At 37.6% G+C, this 19,549-nt stretch overlaps 4 protein-coding genes across 6 annotated transcripts in view; 3 read left to right on the top strand and 1 right to left on the bottom strand.

Annotated features, from left to right (window-relative positions):
• Window positions 1–2,774: 2,774 nt before the first annotated feature.
• Window positions 2,775–5,646, top strand: LOC100119324 (carboxylesterase clade E, member 8). The gene is made up of 7 exons (XM_001603064.3): window positions 2,775–2,993; window positions 3,071–3,739; window positions 3,830–3,995; window positions 4,060–4,395; window positions 4,528–4,651; window positions 4,779–4,935; window positions 5,162–5,646. The coding sequence occupies exons 1-7, from the start codon at window positions 2,802–2,804 to the stop codon at window positions 5,276–5,278; spliced, it is 1,761 nt and encodes a 586-aa protein (XP_001603114.1). The 5' UTR covers window positions 2,775–2,801; the 3' UTR covers window positions 5,279–5,646.
• An 847-nt stretch (window positions 5,647–6,493) lies between these two features.
• LOC100119296 (carboxylesterase clade E, member 9) lies at window positions 6,494–8,820 on the top strand. Its single transcript, XM_031923172.2, has 6 exons — window positions 6,494–6,783; window positions 6,869–7,537; window positions 7,661–7,826; window positions 7,912–8,247; window positions 8,320–8,446; window positions 8,511–8,820. Exons 1-6 carry the CDS (start codon window positions 6,592–6,594, stop codon window positions 8,677–8,679), a joined length of 1,659 nt encoding a protein of 552 aa, XP_031779032.1. The 5' UTR covers window positions 6,494–6,591; the 3' UTR covers window positions 8,680–8,820.
• Window positions 8,821–14,667: 5,847 nt separating this feature from the next.
• Window positions 14,668–16,067, top strand: LOC100118413 (protein LLP homolog). The gene is made up of 3 exons (XM_001599890.5): window positions 14,668–14,823; window positions 14,982–15,149; window positions 15,400–16,067. The coding sequence occupies exons 2-3, from the start codon at window positions 14,990–14,992 to the stop codon at window positions 15,660–15,662; spliced, it is 423 nt and encodes a 140-aa protein (XP_001599940.1). The 5' UTR covers window positions 14,668–14,823; window positions 14,982–14,989; the 3' UTR covers window positions 15,663–16,067.
• LOC100119261 overlaps window positions 15,715–19,549 on the bottom strand; it is a 27,370-nt gene continuing 23,535 nt past the window's right edge. The window contains exons 5-10 of one of the 3 annotated variants that reach the window (XM_008215836.4): window positions 19,355–19,450; window positions 17,314–17,439; window positions 17,015–17,104; window positions 16,625–16,704; window positions 16,257–16,364; window positions 15,715–16,184 (exon numbers count right to left, since the gene is read on the bottom strand). In XM_008215836.4, coding sequence (XP_008214058.1) covers window positions 16,014–16,184; window positions 16,257–16,364; window positions 16,625–16,704; window positions 17,015–17,104; window positions 17,314–17,439; window positions 19,355–19,450 — 671 coding nt within the window. In that variant the 3' untranslated portion in view covers window positions 15,715–16,013. The remainder of the gene's footprint in view (window positions 16,185–16,256; window positions 16,365–16,624; window positions 16,705–17,014; window positions 17,105–17,313; window positions 17,440–19,354; window positions 19,451–19,549) is intronic. The other 2 variants (XR_004344573.1, XM_016989193.3) reach the window with 2 other exon arrangements.

Below are 19,549 nucleotides of genomic sequence, written 5' to 3'. Positions count from 1 at the left end.
ATTGGCCGCATGGTATACAGGACATGACTCATAGCGACCTAAGAGCCGATCGAAGACTCGTCCACTGGTAAGTGTATTTTCTGCCGGCATTATAAGCTCACGTTCAAAACATATAGGCAGTGCGAGCAAGTGGCGTACAATGTGCACGCGTGCGATGTGCACATGCACGATCAGGCTTCGCCCGGGGTCGTCGTTACTCACTCGCCGGCGTCGAAAGGTTTCCAACGCCTATCCCGAAAAGGTTAACTGCAGCGTTCTATCTCTCTTTGTGCGCGCTGTACTTATTCGTTTTACGCAGCACATTTATACACAAGAGATTCGCCTTGCGCAACGAGTGATATAACGATGATATTATAAACGTGCCTGTGAGAGATCGTATATCTGTATAAATGAGATATTTCAGGAATCTTTACTTTTTCAGTCTTCCTCTTTCGTTCGAGGCTGCTGTCTTCGAGGATTTCGCGAGTATTGTTAAATGAGCCATTGTGCACAGTTTTCGTTACTGCTATTAAAAGGATGAAATTATGCAATGAATCATCCTTCTACGACGATAAAGGAAAATGTAACTTTGATATTTCAATACATGTATAGTAATAAAATAATTTTTTGGTTAAAGTTTTACAATTATTATCCATCTAAAATAATAGATTTCTAACTGACTGAATGAAACGAATAGTACCGTTTTGATTCCTATTCGTCATTCAAGATACGACCTTTGCGCTAACAAAGAGAACCCTCCCACCCAAAAGTCAGCTCGATGTTAAACAAAAGATCTCCTCTGACTGTCTAAAACGCTTAGACCAACCGCAATTGCGTTAAGTGATTTCAAAGTGCAGTCAAGCCAAACTCCGTTTCCTCCATGTACACACGGTGAGAGGCAGCAGCAGCATCGCGCGAAAGAATCTCAATAGAAAGAGCCACGACGTGAAAGCGTGGGCGTCCCCCAACTCCGCAGAGATCATCGATCGGCCTCCTAGTGTACTTACACACAGGCGCATGGACTATACAAGACTGGGCGCAGCCCAACTGACGTTCTCGTAGGTCAGGTTTGACCCACGATCGCCGCCTTCGCTCGCACACCCACGATGTATCGATTATTCGGCGCGGTGTCCGCCTCTCCTCCACTCGGTCGAACAATAACTTTATAATTGATCGGATTTTGTAAAAGTATGACTAAGTTTTTCGAGGGATAAACTCACCGGACGGGTACGCAGATACAATAATGCAAATTGTGGTTCGAAAGTCAAAGGTAATATATTAAGTAGGATAGCGATGCATTTGTATTTGATGTAACGTTTAATTATTATGTTAATAGATAAATTCTTTTACAAACAAATATTGATACTAGACAAAGTTTTTCACTCTTTGAGTTATAAACTTGTTATTTTTATCTTCAAATATCAAAGCACATTTAATTTTCAGATCAAATACTGACGTATAAATAATGAAGAATTAAATGTTTTTCTAAATTAGATAGGTGGTAACATTAAACGAATATTTTCTACAAAATCGCCTTTATACTGATGCATGTAACAAACGCAACTTTCATCAACTTTCCCCGCTTTATCAGAATCACGAAGCCGATACACCTAAAGGTTACCTGGCGCCGCTACATTGCTAGCAATCATTATGCCGTTCAAAACCTTACCGAGACATCATCACTTCGGCGGAAGCCTCCACCCTTTACCTATGCGCTATTTTAAACCCCGATAAGCTTTAAGCATCCGCAATTTGCGAAAAAAATTCAAAGCGATAGTGGAAGCGGGAGAAAGATGAGTACAAGCTTCATGCTCTTATCTCCGCGGAAATAAAAAAAAGTTATAACGCCGAAGTAACTATTTCACCGCCTTCGTGCGGCAAGAAGATTAATGCCCGGAACTGAGGTGAAAGAGCTATCCACCGCTGCATAAAGTCCTGGCGTGATCAGCACTGCTTCACGCACGTGATACGTGTTGTAATAAAAGAACCCTGACCTTGACGAAGAGAAATTACGGATCCAACCTCATAGAATGAAAATCTAAAACGAAAGTTAGTATAGTATTGACCTTTGCTTAAAAGCTTTTACTGACCTTTCAGCGCAACCAATGTTAACTTTTGCTTCAAGAGTATCAGTTACATTAGATTTGTTTGCGAGAAAAATTTGAAGCTTTTGATTAATGTAATGTATACCTATACCTTGAAAGTTTAGGATTCAACTTTCATGATAACGATTTCAATATGTTTCTAAAAATACTTACTTTTTGGACATAAATTGATTTTGTATCTTTAAAACTGATAATTTTTTTTTCAACTTTGATAAAAATGTTAAAATAAAAAATAATAACTAGTTGCGATTATATATCAGCGTTTCCTCAACGAAACAATGCCTGCGGACTCAGATATTTTAAATTTCATATCTTTAGCCTAACCCACCAGACTATTCAAAATAAATAATTAAACAACTGTTGGTGATTCGGTGGATCGAGAATTCCGAGCAAAGCCATCACATATCAAGAAAGCCTTAATACTATACAACGGGCTTATACATATATGTTACTATTCTAAAATCTTATCAGTTTTTGTAGATCTAAAATGAAATAAAGAGCGTAAAACATGTGTTCGAACTTTTATTGATTGGTGAAATACTTTACCTCACAGAACTTTTTATTAGTTGACTACACGTCTTTATAGCACTAGGTGATAAGCATTTCTCTCGCGATAAGGCCTTTTTTGCAAGATCAGCATTTAAATGCAAGACACGGAAAAATTATTTCAGTCTGTCGGTTGAGTGAATCAAAAAAGCCTCGATCGTACTAACAGAGATGGAGGCTTTAAACGTGTTTCTCATAATTCTAATCGTAGGCTCGTGCTTTTGTCAAGATGATAGTCCTAAAGTATCGACTCCCCTTGGAAAAATTAAGGGTCATTATAAAATCTCTAACCAAGGAAAGCAGTTTGAAGCTTATGAAGGAATTCCATATGCTTTGCCACCGATAGCCGAAAGAAGATTTCAAGTAAGTTTAGTGCACCACAATTTTTTTCATAAAGTTCTGAAATTATTCTGGAAATTAATTTATTTCATCACGTATAGCCACCTGTACCCGTAAAACCTTGGAAGAATGAACTTATCGCTAATAATTCAAACTATAGTTGCATGCAACACAGACGAGTTCCCAACGCTCAGGGTGATTTTGTTAGTGGAGATGAAGATTGTCTTTATTTAAACATCTATGTGCCTATCAGAAAAACCAACGAGAGTTTGCCAATCATATTTTGGATCCACGGTGGTGCTTTTCAATATGGTACAGGTCTTAGGTTTGGACCCAAATACCTGACGGACTACAATGTAATTTTAGTGACAATAAATTATCGCCTTGGAGTTCTCGGATTTTTAAGTACCGAAGATCAAGTGGTTTCAGGAAATATGGGCTTAAAGGATCAGAGTGTTGCCTTACGTTGGATAAGTGATAATATCAAATACTTCGGAGGTGATCCTAAAAAGGTCACCCTTACTGGATTAAGCGCAGGAGGTGCTAGTGTTCACTATCATTATTTATCTCCTATGAGCGCCGGATTGTTTAGTAGTGGGATTTCGCACAGTGGCACTTCTTTCAACTGCTGGACGCAAACTGAAAATTCTCGAGAAAAGGCGTTACTTGCTGAACTAGTCAATTGTCCTACATTCGATATACGCGAGATGATTAAGTGTTTCCAAAATCGACCCGCTAGAATACTAGTAACAGCGGAAGCTGAATTCATGGTATGGAGTCCAAATGCATATTACAATTAATAAATTAATATATGCAGAGGGTAAATCAGTATTTCACATTGATTTTTTTTAATTTTCTAGCCTTGGAGATTAAATCCATTCACTCCATTCGGTCCGGTAGCCGAAAGAGATGCTGTAAACCCATTTATCGATCGTTCGCCAATTGAAATAATAAATAGCGGTGATGTGCAAGATCTGCCATGGGTCACTGGCATAACAAGCGAAGAAGGACTCTATCCTGTTGCAGGTATTTATGTAATATTTTAAAACAAAATTATTGATTACATCTGAATACATTTTTATTTCTATAGAATTTGCTTTAAATGACGAAGTATTAAAGGAATTAGACAAGGATTGGGAATCAATAGCTCCATATCTACTAGACTACTATTATACAATACCAAAGTATGAGCATGCGTATGTTGCTCGAGTAATTCGTGAGCATTACTTCGGTAATAAGACTATAAACAAGGAAAATGTATCGACGCTCATACAATTAGTTGGTGACAGAATATTTGGTGCGGATGCTGAAAAAGCTGCAAGAGCGCAAGCCTATGTTAATAAAAATCCAGTTTGGTTCTTCTATTATTCTCACAGAGCATCTCATAGTGTGAGCGATTCTTTGTCTAACAGTTCAAAGAATTTAGGTAAGTCCTATTATTATGTAATTTGTATAGAAAGAAAAATGATATTGACGCACTTTATCAACGAATTTATATTATAAGGCAAGCTATATTTTATAATCCAAGTAAAAGACTTTTACTATTTGATTGATACAGGTGTATGTCACGGGGATGATACCTCGCTTATTCTTGAAAATCGCCATATAATACCAACGAGAAAACCTGATATTGATATGCAGAAAGATTTGATCAAGTTTTGGGTTACAGTTGCACGCACAGGGTTAGTAATTTTACGAATCAGTTTTTAAAAATTTAATCCATTAAAAATATCATATTTATTTACTTTTAAATAACGAAATTTAATACGATCTATAAGACTAATGATTATAATGTTTGTTTATCTGCAGGATACCTAAGTTTGGACCGAAATGGCTCCAAGTTAATCCAGTCAAATTAAATTTTGATTACTTGCATATCGCGGGACCAGGAAACTTCAAAACGAAAGCATCTCCAAATTTTGGACAAAGAATTTTTTGGCAATCGATAAATTTCGATGAAAATTGGGTAATTCAATTACGTGCATGTTTCTTATAAGTTCATAATGTTTCTTTTAAAAGTTTATAATAGTATGGGACTGAACTTCTTAACAATATATATTTTATTGCATTTAATTGCTGCAGTACTATTCGGAAGTAAAAAAAATATTTATTTATATATTGCACAATATATTTTTTATTACCATCTATTTAGTTACTGATATAAAATACACAAATTCTGCTCACTTTTTTAGGAAATAATAAAGCATCATCTTGGATATCCTGCCTGGAATAGTTCACCAGATATTTCTGTAAATTGTATAACACTTACCGTAATGGGTATAATAGCACTATACTTCGCAAATATATGAATGCCATGGAATCACAACGATAAATATTAATTTAACTTCCTTCGTTCATTGTTTGTACTTAAATCTTATTTGTTATCGAATAAGTATTCTAAATGAAATTATGATTATTATAGAGCAAATATTATACATTATACTTATTGAACTTTTTTAATAAGCTTATTTTATAATGCATGTAAAAGAGTGATTATATAATCCTTTAACATTTATAGATACAAATTATCATCATATCATTGATATATACGTCTACGTATCGTTCAGCAGTTAAATAATACATGTAAAGTTTTGTATTTTAACTAGGAACATATAAAAAATACATTTTATATTCGTCTATACTCATTAACTTTCTGTAATTGGCACTATAATTTTAACATCGAAATATTTTTAAAGAAATAAAGAAAATTTGTTACAGAATTTTACTCTATCATTAGTTTTTTTTTTACGTTACTTGCCTGAATTGATCTTGCAGAAACAAAAATATTTCAATCGGTAACATGTTTTACCATTTTCCATCGCATCAGAAAACTAATTTTAACTATAGAAGTCTGAATTTACTTATCTATAGTAAATTAAAAAAAAATGCAATTTCTTGATTGTGCAAAAAAGTTTTTTTTCTCAGTAATGCTCGTACTTTCGTAATTAAAAAACAATGTGGTAATACTGTAGTAGCTTTAACCGAGTGCATTATTGTTATCAAATTTTAACAACATGAATTTATTATTATACTATAGAATGGAAGAATACATTTATTTGACCAAAGATAACGTATAAACAAAAGTCAATGCGTACTTGCTTAAAATACACTTAGTCTTTATATAATTACTTAATAATGTCGTGTCACCTTTTGTTCTTATCATATAATGTTATTTATAAAAATACTCATGTCATATTTGATGAAGCACAGTCGTACTGAATCAGTAAGGAACTTTTATAATAGCAAATCATAAATAGTAATTTTTAGATATAAATGTGATACAAATAGCACAGCTTGTTATCTAATAGATTTAAAAGCTATAAATTAATTTTGATTGAATCCCTGGTAAAACAAGTATGTACGTATCTTAAATTTCTAAATATTTGAAACTATCCAACATTTTTATTATTCTATTATGATGACATACTATTATTCATTAAACAAATTGTATACTATGAATGAGATATAGCAAACTTAAATAAATTTTCAGCTTTATCAAGCGTTATCAGCGTTAATTCTACATTTAATGAGATAATTTTTACGTAAAAGCAAGTCGCACGCAATATTCGCGATAGTTCATTTATATCTGTATATCAGTGCAGTTAATTCAAGACAAAAGAGAATGAAATTCATCTTATTACTTCTTGGGTTTGGAATAGCAAAGGGGGCATTTACAGAGGATGCCCCGCCAATAGTTCAAACTAGTCTGGGTGGAATTGAAGGATCCATAAAAAAATCATACAATGGTCGTACATATGCAGCCTATGAAGGTATACCTTATGGGCTTCCCCCAATGTTGGAAAGGAGATTTCAGGTAATAAGACTAATCATTGCAATTTTTTCGTTAAATATATATACTAATATATTTTCAATAATTTTAAATAAAATTTTGAACTCAGCCTCCTGAGCCAATCACTGGATGGATTGGTAATTTATCTGCTACCAAACCAGGTAGCCTATGTATTCAGTATTCACATACACCTAAAAACATAGATGACCGAGTTATAGGAGACGAAGATTGCCTTTATTTAAATGTTTACGTTCCATACACTGTGACCAAAAAACAATTGCCAGTTATCTTTTCAGTTCACGGTGGCGGTTTTCAATTTGGTGAAGCAGATACTGGGGCCAAATTCCTCATGGACCGTGATGCCATTGTAGTAACAATAAGTTATCGTCTCGGGATTTTTGGTTTCCTTAGTACTGAAGATGATATTGTGCTTGGTAATATGGGATTGAAAGATCAGAGCATGGCTTTGCGTTGGACATCAGAAAATATTCAATATTTCGGAGGTGATCCAAAAAAAATTACACTTATTGGAATCAGTGCTGGCGGGGCAAGCGTTCATTATCATTATTTATCACCGTGGAGCAGAGGACTGTTCCGAAATGGTATATCCTTTAGTGGGGCAACATTTGGCCCAGGAAAGCAAACTGAAAATTCACGCGAGAAAGCACATGAATTAGGTGCTTTATTGGGATGTCCAACGGAGAACACCTCTGAAATGGTTACATGCTTGCGTTCTAGACCAGCTAGATCAATATCTCAGGCAACAAAACATTTCATGGTAAGCGAAAACTTATAGCAATTTATAGATAAAATAAAAATAAGATGTATAAATACTATAGCAAATGCAGGATTTAAAAAAAAATTGATAGTGATTAATATGTAATTCAATCCCATTTGACAGCCATGGCTCTATAATCCATTCACACCTTTCGGTCCTGTTGTGGAAAAAACTGGCGATAAGCCGTTTGTTGATCGCTCTCCTATCGAAATTATTAGCAGTGGAGATGCAGCTGATTTACTATGGATAACTGGCCTTGTCAGCGAAGAAGGACTATATCCAGCTGCAGGTAAACAATATAGCTCACAATTAACTTGTACTTGCTGTATAATCCTAATTCTATTTATAATAATGATAAATAAATTTTTTTTCAGAGTTTATAAACAACGATACACTACTTCAAGAGTTAAATGACAACTGGGATAGTATAGCACCGCACTTATTGGATTACAATTTTACCATACCTCTGGATATGCATGCGACAGTAGCAAGAAAAATAAGAAATCACTATTTAGGAACTAAACAAATCGACTGGAAAACGACTCAGGCATTAACATATCTGATTAGCGATAGATTATATGCGGTTGATGGTGAAAAAGCAGCCAGATGGCAAGCTAAAATGAGCAAAAGCCCTGTATACTTTTGGTACTACAGTTACAGAGCCCTTACCAGTTCCAGCGACGTGCTCAGTAATTCTATGAATAATTATGGTAATTAAATATACAACAATACAGTCCATTATAAGTTTGGAAATATCAAACGATAATATATTTTTCGAGTAGGTGTGGCTCACAGTGACGATTTCAGCTTACTTTTTGAAGAAAATTACATGTACCCACCAATGAGAGCGAGCGATAGAGCAATGCAAGAGAAAATGATTGATTTTGTTGTTTCCGTCGCAGAAAAGGGGTAAATCCAAAACAATCGCAGTTTCCAAATTTAGATAAAATTAAAATCGATTTTTCTATTTCAGCTCTCCTGATTTTGGCCTTGATTTTGAATGGAAAAAACTCGACCCATCCAAAAACGAATTGGAATTCTTACACATTGCAGGTCCTGATGACATTAAAATGAGAACCGCCAGCAATTTCGCTGAAAAACGCTTCTGGTTCACCATCAACTTCAACGAGAACAAATTATAATTTAAAAGTTTGATTTTCAAAGAAAATAGAATCATTATAATATACCCTGCCTTAAATATAATTATGCGTTCCCAATGTATTTCTAATATAATTATTGTATCTAATAATTATCCTGTTAAGCATAATTAAAGATCATTACAAACAAAGAAGCTACACCATAAAGTCTTGCATTTCGCATATTAAATTCGCTTTCTAGCGGAGTATTGGAAACGCGACCCCAATGCGAAGTGGCACCTCGTTACGTGCAAAGTTAGCGCGATGTTACATTTTCGCTCACCACGAGCATAAGTCGCCAATTGTATAAGTCGAGGTTGCAATTGTTAACAACAAACTTCCAGCCAACGTACACTCTTTATTATTATTTTTTGTTTCTCAAGCAGTAGTCGACGACTCTAACTGTTTAATCCGCTCATCCGAATTTTCGGGTTACACGGGCGAATTGTCAGTTGTCGCGGAATAGGTCGACGGCATATAATACAGCACGTAAACACTAACGCGACATTAATATTCCGACGGTGCGAAAACGGTGGCGACGACCTGGTTATTAAGCGTCGGCAAAATTAGTGTCAACATTCAAGTTAGTTTCAACGTGCTTGAACTGCGCGCGATGCGTGTTTCACATTGGACCGTGAAGCGGAAGTTTTGCGTGCGCACTGATGGTCAAACGCTCGGTGCCGCGTGGGCCGTGTGTAAGAGAGCCTAATTCTGTTGTCACTTCTTGTTAACAAAATTTCAGCGATAGTTTTCCTCGAATATACGTGGCTTCTTACAATTATTCTAACTGGGTTGTACAATCAGTAAAACGAGCTTTTAATTCGTCGTACACGGCCGATCTACGTCATCCTGAGCAAACTATTTTACAACCAGGCGTTTTACTAGATCATGATAAGCATCCGCATGCGTGAAATTAAAGAGAATTTCTTCCTAGACTTCCAGATAATGTATAGCGGTGTTATTTTATCACCATCCCATTCGAAACCAGTTTCTTTCAGTAACATGCGATTTCACTCTTTTTATACTTATGCCCCCATTCATAATCTGTAGCATTATTATGATAAACACACGATGCACTGGCTTACATTGACAAGTAGAATATACAGATGAGAATATTTCATTACTCGAGAGCTTTGCTAACCAGTTCGTCGTTTAACGGCGTTTCATCGAAGATAAGTGAAAGTTAGCGAGTTATTGAAACTTCGGCTTATCAATTTTCGCTAATCACTCTCTCGATAAACAAACAAGTCTCGTAAAGTTTGTGCTTTCGACAGGTTTGTGAGAAAAAAGCGTCTTGGAAAAGTGCAAACTCTTGCTTTCCTATGCGCGATGCTCGGCGTGTATACGCCCAAAACCGGTTTCTCCGGTTCTCACGGGGCTCCGTATAGTCGTCCCTTGGTCGCGTCTCTATTCTGGTCATTAAAGTGGCGTTTCCGCGCGCAAACCACCGAGCCGCAACGGCCAAGTAAAGTAGCGACCGCGAAGACGAGTCATTACACCCGTGTGCGGCTACTGTGCACGTGCGAATCGCTCGATTTCCATTTTTCTCTTGCGGAGATCGGTATTCGAGATTCATTAGGACGAGTGAGTACGTTAATAATCTTTTAACTTTGATCCTTTGGTTAGTTATGCAAATATTTTTTAATAAAACTTTGATGCGCAGACTTTATTATTCATGACGAATAATACTAACAGAGTCGATAAAAATCACCCATCAGCTGATAAACTCATCGCTTCAAACCACGAGAGCAGGAAGAGCAGGCGACCGTAGAAATTATTTATTAGGTGTCTCTCGCCTGCACCTGTGCATGAGAAAATTCCATCGAGCGCTAGCAGCCAATCCGAACCTCTCGGCTTCGACAGTTCAATCGATTACCATCTATATAAGTAATACCCGCGGCAGCGCGCGGGCTGCGGGTTTTATGGGAACGTTCTGCACTTTCCTCTAGCCTCTGATTTATCGCTCATTGTCTGGCCAATTATTATTATGCGCTGCTCGCGGCTTGCGGCTCGCTCCTCGCTACGCGATTATCGCATTAGCCAAACCTGTGTGTATAAGCGTCGAGGCCCGCGCGAGAGCCCGTGTAATTTACAATTACAACTTGGTTTCCGCGCGCCGAGTTTCGATTCTCGCGAGAACACTGAAAGAGCGTCCGCGCCGGCGATTGTTTCGAGTCACGTGCGCACTCAAGCGAGCGTCTTTTGACTTTTCGTGTCTCTGACAAGCGCCTTCTTTTACTTTTTCCAAGGAAGGGTGAAACCAGTCCGCGACTCAGTGTGCCATCAGAGTCGCATATAAAAGGTCCCGAATTGCTTGGAAGATTCGAGAAAGATATACTTATTATAGCGCTGCACGTGTGTACGTATTTGCGCAGCATAATAACTGTAAAGTTTATTCGGATGTAGTCGGGATGAAAAGTCGGATTTCCATCGCCGACATTATTCTTGATTTTATAGAATAAACATTCTATCGACACACGAGAAACAACAATATCCACAAAGTCTTATCATTGTTGATATCTCAATCCTTCCTACGATCGCATAAATCAATCTCCCGCAATAAAATGATTTGAAAATACGACGAACAATCACCAATAGACTCACCGTCAAGAGGTTATAGCTCGGTACGTATAATAACTGTACCCTCGGTCCTTTCGAATTCCTCCTCTACTGCGATAACAGCATACTATTTCTCTCGGCTCCCACGTCACACGTCACTCAGTGCACTCACTGTACAACAGAACTATTTCATAATTCCACTACGAGAAACTGAACACGCGCGCGATGCACTCACTTGCGCGAGAAATAGGCGATCGCTGCGGCGATGAACAGCGGCGTCCGATGAGTTTTCGTGGGCCCGCCCGACTGAGAACTGTATACTACGCTAAATGTATGTACCTACTACGGAGACTCGTTCCCGTTTCGAGGCGCGCAAATTTTACTAGCTTCCGGGCGGCCAAATTGGCGTCGGACTGGCCGATCTCGTTATCAGTGAAAGTGTATGTGCGCAGCCGAGACCGGAAATTTCAGCGCGATTGTCTTGCGTCGTGGCGGCCAGCCTTTCGATTTCGGCGGCGGCTTTATTTTCGGCGAACCGTGAGACTCTATTCGCGCGAGGCGATCGGCAGTTTTTTGTTTCGCTTGACCTTTGGGTGATCCGTGAACAATGAGGAGTTCTTCCGAAAATTTCGATATCGGATTGCTGGCATGTGGCACTTTTTGCGGTGTGTGTCAAAACATGGTGTTATTGAATATCATGCTGGAGTTTTTTATTGCGATCAAGCCTTTTTTTCTGGATCGATTGTCTTTCACATATAAATTGTTAAATCCACATGAGCAGACAAGAATGTACAAATTAAATGTTGATCGTATAGGTAGCACATACCTAAGAAAAGAAAGAGATGTGCGGATAAGCTATTCAATGTCTGTGCGACTCGAACAATAAGCGTGCATTTCTCGAGATTATCACTTGCATCAAAAAGTATACATATAAGTAATCTTTTAAAAGGCCGAAACGCATTGAGCGGTTATCGTCGCTTTATCAATCTATCAAAATACTGGCGATTATTTTTATTTACACAGTCACAGTCAAGATAACGTAATACTGCTCTGTCATAAAATGAGTGACCTTCAGTCGCCTGACGTCCATACGACTGTAACATAAATGTTATATTTACTCGGTCATATAATGTGTCGTGTGTGACAGAGTATAGGAGACAAGCAACGTCCTGTCATCCTTTTTCAATTGCTGTGAAACAAGTCTTTTGAAACTATGTACTGCGATGATATCAGATTTGACGATATTTCGGCTCTGTATTTAACGCCCGTGCCGTTTGCCGGCGCCGCTGGGAATCCATACGTTGATATGCACATAGTATCTTCTTGTCGTTATTATCTGGATGCATTAATTCCAATTATATTGGCCTTATATTATTTCTTATTGATAATTTGGAAATACGTGTATCAAAAGAAAAACTTTTCTTTTAATCGTAAATTCGCAACTAATTACATTTAGGTACTAGAAAATAACTATCAAAAATAATAAGAGTATTAGATGATAAATAAATTAGCTAAAAAATTAAATAACAATATAATTTCATAATTTACAAACTATAACTTAACTTTGGTTTACTTTATATTACGCAATGTAGGTATACTGCGAGTCAAAGTCAAGGATCGATTGCGCGGGAACACTAAGAAGCTTTGAAGCATACTTGTACAAAGTATACACATAAAGAAAAGCATACAGGTCGCCACCCTAAAATTTTTCCTTGTTTACTCTCGGCTATTATCGCACATACGTAATTCTTCGTCGGCTCGACACATCCGTACATGCAACTTAAATCGAGCTTGATTGATGCTACTATATACAGCCTTGCGCACACCAGCACATTTTTCCCCGACACATGGAACGTTTTTACTTATTACCTATAAGTGAGCAAATGCAGCTACTCTCACTTCCGACAATTGTTCCAATTCGCTTTTTTCTTTTGTGATCGTGAGAATGAGTTTTCAGGCGTTCATAAATAGTGTCGTGTTCAACGACGTATACTGTAATTATTTTTAACTAAAAAGACACTGTCTAGATATTCATTGATATGTATTAGCTGCTAAAGGAGATTTTATCGTTATCAATACATCAGAGTGATGAATTATTAGAAATTAAAGGGGTTGTTCCAATTACACGTATGTAACTTTTTAAAAAAACGTGATTCAAGTTAAATGAATTGTTCCACCAAAAGTAAGGGTCGATCATCGACTTTATGTATATAAGTTGTTCCAAGCTCTTGAAAACACAAAATTTAAAAAGAGGGGCGTCGATCGATATCTTCTTAACAGCTTTTACAAAAATGTATTTTTTTTCCAACGCAATTCCGTATATATTATTTTTGCAAATAAAATCTGTAGTTCTAAAATACTTTGATTTAATTTACAATTGCTTTATTACTATTATTATTACAACATTTTTCTACGAGGAAACATTTCTAGATCAAAAGGAGAAAAAGAAACTAATTACGTATAGGTATAATAGATCTACATATAGAAAGAAACTTCAGCAGGATGATGCAGAAAAAAAGCAAACAAGAGCGTGAGGTGCTATATTGCGTACAATGCGCACGTTCTGCTTTGGGGTTATTACACCTACACATCGTGCAGCCTTGGACCTGTCTAATACATATAAGTGTGTGTACGAGTGTATACATGCGGCACATAACGATTTCACGCGACACGTAACGGAATCATTGTGCAAACAGTGCATTTATACTAGCGATGCGTTTTTTATGCATCGCGCGCATTTTGTAGCTTCGACTTGCTGATCAAGGCGAATAAAAGAAGGTATACCATCAAGTTATATATGCGGGTGAATGGCTCTTTGAGAAAATGTTCTGATATCTGATTATTCCTTGCAAAAATGATAGTCTGTATAGGTGCTTGGATTTTTATCGCCCTGTTATTTATTTCATTTCAAGAGCTTACGCATCACAAGATTCTTAGTTTAGCTTTTAGTTCTACTCTAGTCTGATAAGCTGCGTAGATAAATAATCCATACTATACTAGCTATCATTTATTAATGTAATTTATCAAGCTTTGTACAGAGCTAAAAGCAGAATCGTGTTAACTGAAAAACGATTAGATAAATCCTTCAATTATTATTAACTGTTATCATGCTTTTTAAAAAAATGGTAAAAATTAAATTTATAATAACTACCAGTTATATACTGTCTATACACAAGTGATTTAGTTTGTTAAAGTTATTTCGTATACAAATAATGCGAAAATTTGAATTCGCTTTGCTCATTTATCTAAATGAAATGTATTCTTTTATGGTTATATTTTATATTTTCAAAATAATTAAATATTTTGAATTCGAGTGAGTTCAGCTAATGTAATCATCTGTTGGTACTCATGTCGGTAACGTAGGGATTTTATATAAGTCGCGCTTGCTGCTTGTCGGCTAGTCGGCTTTTGTTGATGTTTAGCGCCATTGCACTAGCCAAGCTGACGTTCAATGTCAGAACTAAAATACCTACAATTTCTTTACGCGTGTGCCAGAATTGTGAGGAACACACGTGCTAAGTTGCGTTGGATTTTATTGTGATTTGTGTGCAAAACAAACTTTATTCGTTAGCGAGCTGTTCATAGAATAAGGTAAAAATACAATTTTTATTTGTTCATTCGTTTTGTTACTGCGTAATTTGATAAATTAACAAGTATTATTGTACTTAAGATATTTGAGGTTGTGTTTTGGTCTTTAGCCTGTTTATATACAAGGAATTCACTAATAAATTGTTTGTACTTGATTTCAGTCATAATCATGGCAAAATCACTGAGAAGTAAATGGAGAAGGAAATGCAGAGCAGTTAAAAGAGTACGATATGGAGAAAAAGAATTGGCCAGGCTAAAGAAAACACTCGGAATTGATGAAAATGCTTCCAATGATGCCGATATGTCAGATATTCAAGAGATTGCCACAGGTACAGCAAATATTTAGCATTATTAGATCTTAATAATCTTTTTTTTTGGACTAAGCACTTTAAATAGTATATATTTCTAGAGGCTTTTCAAAATTAAAAAGTTGAATAAAAAAATATCTCTGTACAATCACAATAATATAGTGATGGAAAAAAAGTCTGTTGTATTACTATTGTCATGAATTATCTTGAGATTCGAATTAATTAATTATACAATATTCTAACATTGCAATACAAAATTCAAAACTTCTAGTTACGGATGCCAAAGCGATCAAAGGCAGCAAAGACAAGGAGAATGAAGTAGAAAATGTTGAAGAGGAAAAGATGGATGATGGAACCGCAAGAGTTTACAATAAGAAAACCTTACGTGACCAGTATGGAAATTACCCAGTATGGATGAATCGCAGAAAAATCCTGAAGCACAAGAAAGGACGTGCAAAATCACAGAAAGCAACGACGAAAAAGGATAAACATTTAACAAGAAAGGACAAAAAGAAAGAGCCAACTGAAACGTAGTTTTAGCGTACATTCAATGTAAGATACTTTAGGAGAGAAAAGAAGGTGATCAATGTTATAATATTATCTTAAATGATAGTTTCCGTAAAAATTGTATTACAAAATTTAATAATACGTTTAAATCTAGTAGCGGTATATAAAACTACTACTTACTGTAGCAAAGTACATAAAAATAAATGCAACTTGGCAGTGTCAATAACATTGTTCCAAAATTACACTTAGTTTCTCAATTATACTTCTATTTTATAGTAGAAAAACTATTATTATTGTATTCAACAGATTGTATAGCTATTTCATAATCAACTTTTATGAAAGACAACTTAATTTTACATGTATTTTTTTATTGTTAAATTATCTAATGTAAGGACTTCCACTATTAAAATATACACCAGTTCTGCATCGTAACCTCAATCGGTTTTCTAAATCATTTACTCTGTTGCTCAAGTGCTGAATTTTCCTCGTTTCAAATTCGTAGAGTTTCACTTTGTTTCGTAATTCATAGATCTCTTGTTGCATCAATTGCTGAAAAAGGTATTTTCTGAAATTACATAATTCTGTCTTACATACAAGAATGCTCAAATATAGCTTTGTTACCATATTTTGAATGCTTCTGCGAATCTCGTTGATGCTGTCAATAGCTGCGGCAATCCTTGTGGCTATCTCATTTGCTTCAGTTTCTCGCTTTTTACCTTTTGCCAATTGCTGTAAAATGAACATTCGCTTTTATGAAATATCAAAAAATTCGTTTGTACCTGCAACTTTTCAAGTTGTTCTTAGAGAATTTTTCTACATCGTTTTACACGTAATACTTGATTCACCTAGCTCAGACTTTTACAACGCAAGCAAACAGTCCCAAGATTCGCAGACCCGAGGCAGAACGTCCCGCAATCACGCTATCTTCCAATACAATAAAAACTAATGAAAATAGCTCGGCCAAATGTTCGTCCCAGCAGTCGTCATACCTTTTCCAGTTTGATGAGCCTCCGGAGTAGTTCCTCGTAAGTGTTCTCCTCCTCGCCATCGCCAACCTCGTTCTCGGTATCTGCAACGCAGAAGCAAAACACAAAAAAATCATCCACTGAATCCGATCCGCGTTCTTTTTTGCGCAGTATAATAAAACGCGCTCTCCCTGCAGCAGGGCGCGGGGAGAAGAGAGCGCGCCCGGAGGATTAAAAAAGCGGCAAAATAAAAACAGTAAACATCGAGAGCGAGTATATAGCTACGCGCGCGCGAGCGGAGAGGCGAAGCGGAGACATCGAACTTCGTATATTTTTCGGCCTCCGGAGAGACTTTAAAGATAGAATTCCTCTGGAATTCGCATTCGCGGTTTCGCGCGGGAGTATAATACCCACCGCGTAGTATCGGTCGCCTCGTGGTCGTCGTCGTTGTCTCCTCGAAGCCCTCTTCCAAATCTCGCGCCTCCAGTGCAGTGCCGTCGCTATCTGTGAATTCAAAGCAAATGGAGTGACTCTTCAATTTAATTGTGGATGTGAGATAGTAAAGTGCGGATTAGTGGTTCGTCAGTTTCAGTTCTATATTGAGAAGCAGTCGTGTCGAAGACTATTCGACTCAATATGCGTGAAAATTTAGTGACGAAGGAAATTATTATAAGCGATCAATACGTGCGACGCAAATAAACTCATTTGAATACCGTTCTTTCGACACGATTGGCGATCGGGCTGCAGTTCATATCCACTTCTGCAGTAACACTCGTAGCTGCCAGGTACGTTTCTGCATATTTGGCCGCACGGTTTTTCCGTCACACATTCGTCCACATCTACGAAACGGAAATATAGCAATTTTATTTTCGGAGCATAATATTATAATACATTACGTCTTTCATTAGAATTTCGATTTCCCGCATATTTATTATACTTTTAAAACAATACAACTGCAGTAATTATTCTTCAATCAACCGAATCACAATAAAGTAAAAGAAAAGTGGAATTTAATCGTAATCGCAGACGCGAGAAAAGTGCAGCAGCGCGTTGCCGATTGATAATTGCAATCAATTACACGCGAGTGTAAAGCAACTCTGCCTCCATCGACTATCACTGCTGCAATTCGCCCTCGTGTATCCGCAGAACGATAGATATTTCTATTCGAGTTCGATACAGAGGCAGGAGCCCGTTGCACCAATCGAATTAACCGATCTCAGGAAGCTGTGCTTCTGCAGCTAAATCGATCTCGAATCGGTAATTAGAACAGCCCTGCCAGTGCGCGTTCGAGCCGCGTTCGAGCCGCGTAAAGAACCGCTGTAACGTAAATTCCACGAGATGTAAGCGGCAGATACTTCGAATTGGAGAGATCTACAGTAATTATTATGAGATTTATTATACGGACCCGAATAATCTGATTGAAGTTTCATTTGTGGTATATGAAATTGCAGCAACTTCTACTTCATTTAAGATATTTAGTGACAGTAGGGAAAAAAATCGCCCGAAAATATCGCAATCAACTACGAAATGAAAAGAAGGTCGAGGGTCCAATTAAAACCGGCTAACGACAATAGAAACACGCGCGCGCATACGCATCGATCGATACGCCGCGCGACGCGTAACTCTCTCGCCGTCGATTAGTCACGTGCTGAAGAGGCTAGCGCTAGAGCGCGCGCACTCGAAACTGCCTGATGATAATCTCGACGTACGTCCGAATTTCTTCTCTGCTCGGAGTTCCCTGCATTTTAAGAGCCTTTTTGATTGTCCATCAACGGGATCTACTATTGTATCTCTGCTAAAATTGCAAAATATTGCAGAATATTCTTTCTTGAAAGCCATAGGTCTCTCTCGGAAGGAGGCAATTAGCCACAGTAAAAGATGCGCCTCTCGATCTATCATTCCCGACCGTAACGCGCGTGTCTCTAGGCAGCTGCAGCTGATTCATGTCCCGATCTCCGGCGTCGTATACCTGCGCGTTTCCTCCTCTCTCCCGTATGTATACATCCGGCGAGTGTACACAGTTCAGCGGGCCATTAATCTCGAGATGCTCTCGTGAGCACGCGGAATCGATCATAAATTGGCGAGCCTGGAAGTAATTGATAGTCGCCATCGTGTACGCCTACCTACAGAGATATAATATAATAATGTTCTTTTAGACGAGACTATATATCGAATCGGTGACGCGCCGACTATACGGGAATTTTAAATGTTTGCCATGTAGACGCGTATTTATAAGGTTCGAACATTATAGAGGGAGGTATAACTGAGTTGCGGAACTCGTGGGTTTAGTGCATATACCACGTATCGGAAACTGGATTATAAATTATCCCTCGTCAAAGGTAGTCTGAAATTGGGAAACGTACTCTACCTGATTAGACGACAAAGGTTTCTATCTAAAGAAGCTTTTTTTATCGTCGAACTTCATTAAGATATGCATCAATCGCTCTCTCTCTCTCTCTCTCTCTCTCTCTCTCTCTCTCTCTCTCTCTCTCTCTCTCTCTCTCTCTCTGTACTTAAAAACGTTATAAGCTCGCTTAATCCCGCCCACCAAACCTATAAGCGGTGAGTAACTATAAACCGCGGATTCACAGGCACAACTAATACAATAACGGATCACGGGAGCTTTCGCTCTTCGTGCGGTCTTGCTCGCTTCGTCGGTGAGGCTTGATGGGAAATTCTCCGCGAGCTTAATGCGATTTTGCTCGAGTTCGTCCTCCAACTACACAGCCTCTTACAGTCCCTCTCATCTCTCACCTATTTGACAGTAGTTGCCGGTGAATCCTTTGGGGCAGGTGCACCTGCCGGGTGACGAGCAAACTCCTCCGTTCTGGCAGGGCGGCGAGCACACGGCTGAAAGCGCGGAATAATGAGAACAGAATGAGCGGAGATCAGTTTTCAAGCTTGCAGTTAAGAAGCGAAAAATTAATTTGTATGACATCTGTACAAAAG

This window comes from Nasonia vitripennis, chromosome 2 (genome assembly GCF_009193385.2).
Source record: "Nasonia vitripennis strain AsymCx chromosome 2, Nvit_psr_1.1, whole genome shotgun sequence".
NCBI classification, from domain to species: Eukaryota; Metazoa; Arthropoda; class Insecta; order Hymenoptera; family Pteromalidae; genus Nasonia; species Nasonia vitripennis.
The sequence above is the reverse complement of the archived record's forward strand: the minus strand, read 5'-3'. Positions and strand labels throughout refer to the sequence as shown.

What these genes read in the sequence shown, in the direction of transcription:
- LOC100118413 (XM_001599890.5), top strand. Translation starts at nt 14,990, where the DNA reads ATGGCAAAATCACTGAGAAGTAAATGGAGAAGGAAATGCAGAGCAGTT. An exon ending in TATTCAAGAGATTGCCACAG is followed by an intron (nt 15,150 to 15,399) that starts GTACAGCAAATA and finishes CAAAACTTCTAG; the next exon opens with TTACGGATGCCAAAGCGATC.
- LOC100119296 (XM_031923172.2), top strand. Translation starts at nt 6,592, where the DNA reads ATGAAATTCATCTTATTACTTCTTGGGTTTGGAATAGCAAAGGGGGCA. An exon ending in TGTTGGAAAGGAGATTTCAG is followed by an intron (nt 6,784 to 6,868) that starts GTAATAAGACTA and finishes TTTTGAACTCAG; the next exon opens with CCTCCTGAGCCAATCACTGG. An exon ending in GTTTCCGTCGCAGAAAAGGG is followed by an intron (nt 8,447 to 8,510) that starts GTAAATCCAAAA and finishes TTTCTATTTCAG; the next exon opens with CTCTCCTGATTTTGGCCTTG.
- LOC100119324 (XM_001603064.3), top strand. Translation starts at nt 2,802, where the DNA reads ATGGAGGCTTTAAACGTGTTTCTCATAATTCTAATCGTAGGCTCGTGC. An exon ending in TAGCCGAAAGAAGATTTCAA is followed by an intron (nt 2,994 to 3,070) that starts GTAAGTTTAGTG and finishes CATCACGTATAG; the next exon opens with CCACCTGTACCCGTAAAACC. An exon ending in CAGCGGAAGCTGAATTCATG is followed by an intron (nt 3,740 to 3,829) that starts GTATGGAGTCCA and finishes TTAATTTTCTAG; the next exon opens with CCTTGGAGATTAAATCCATT.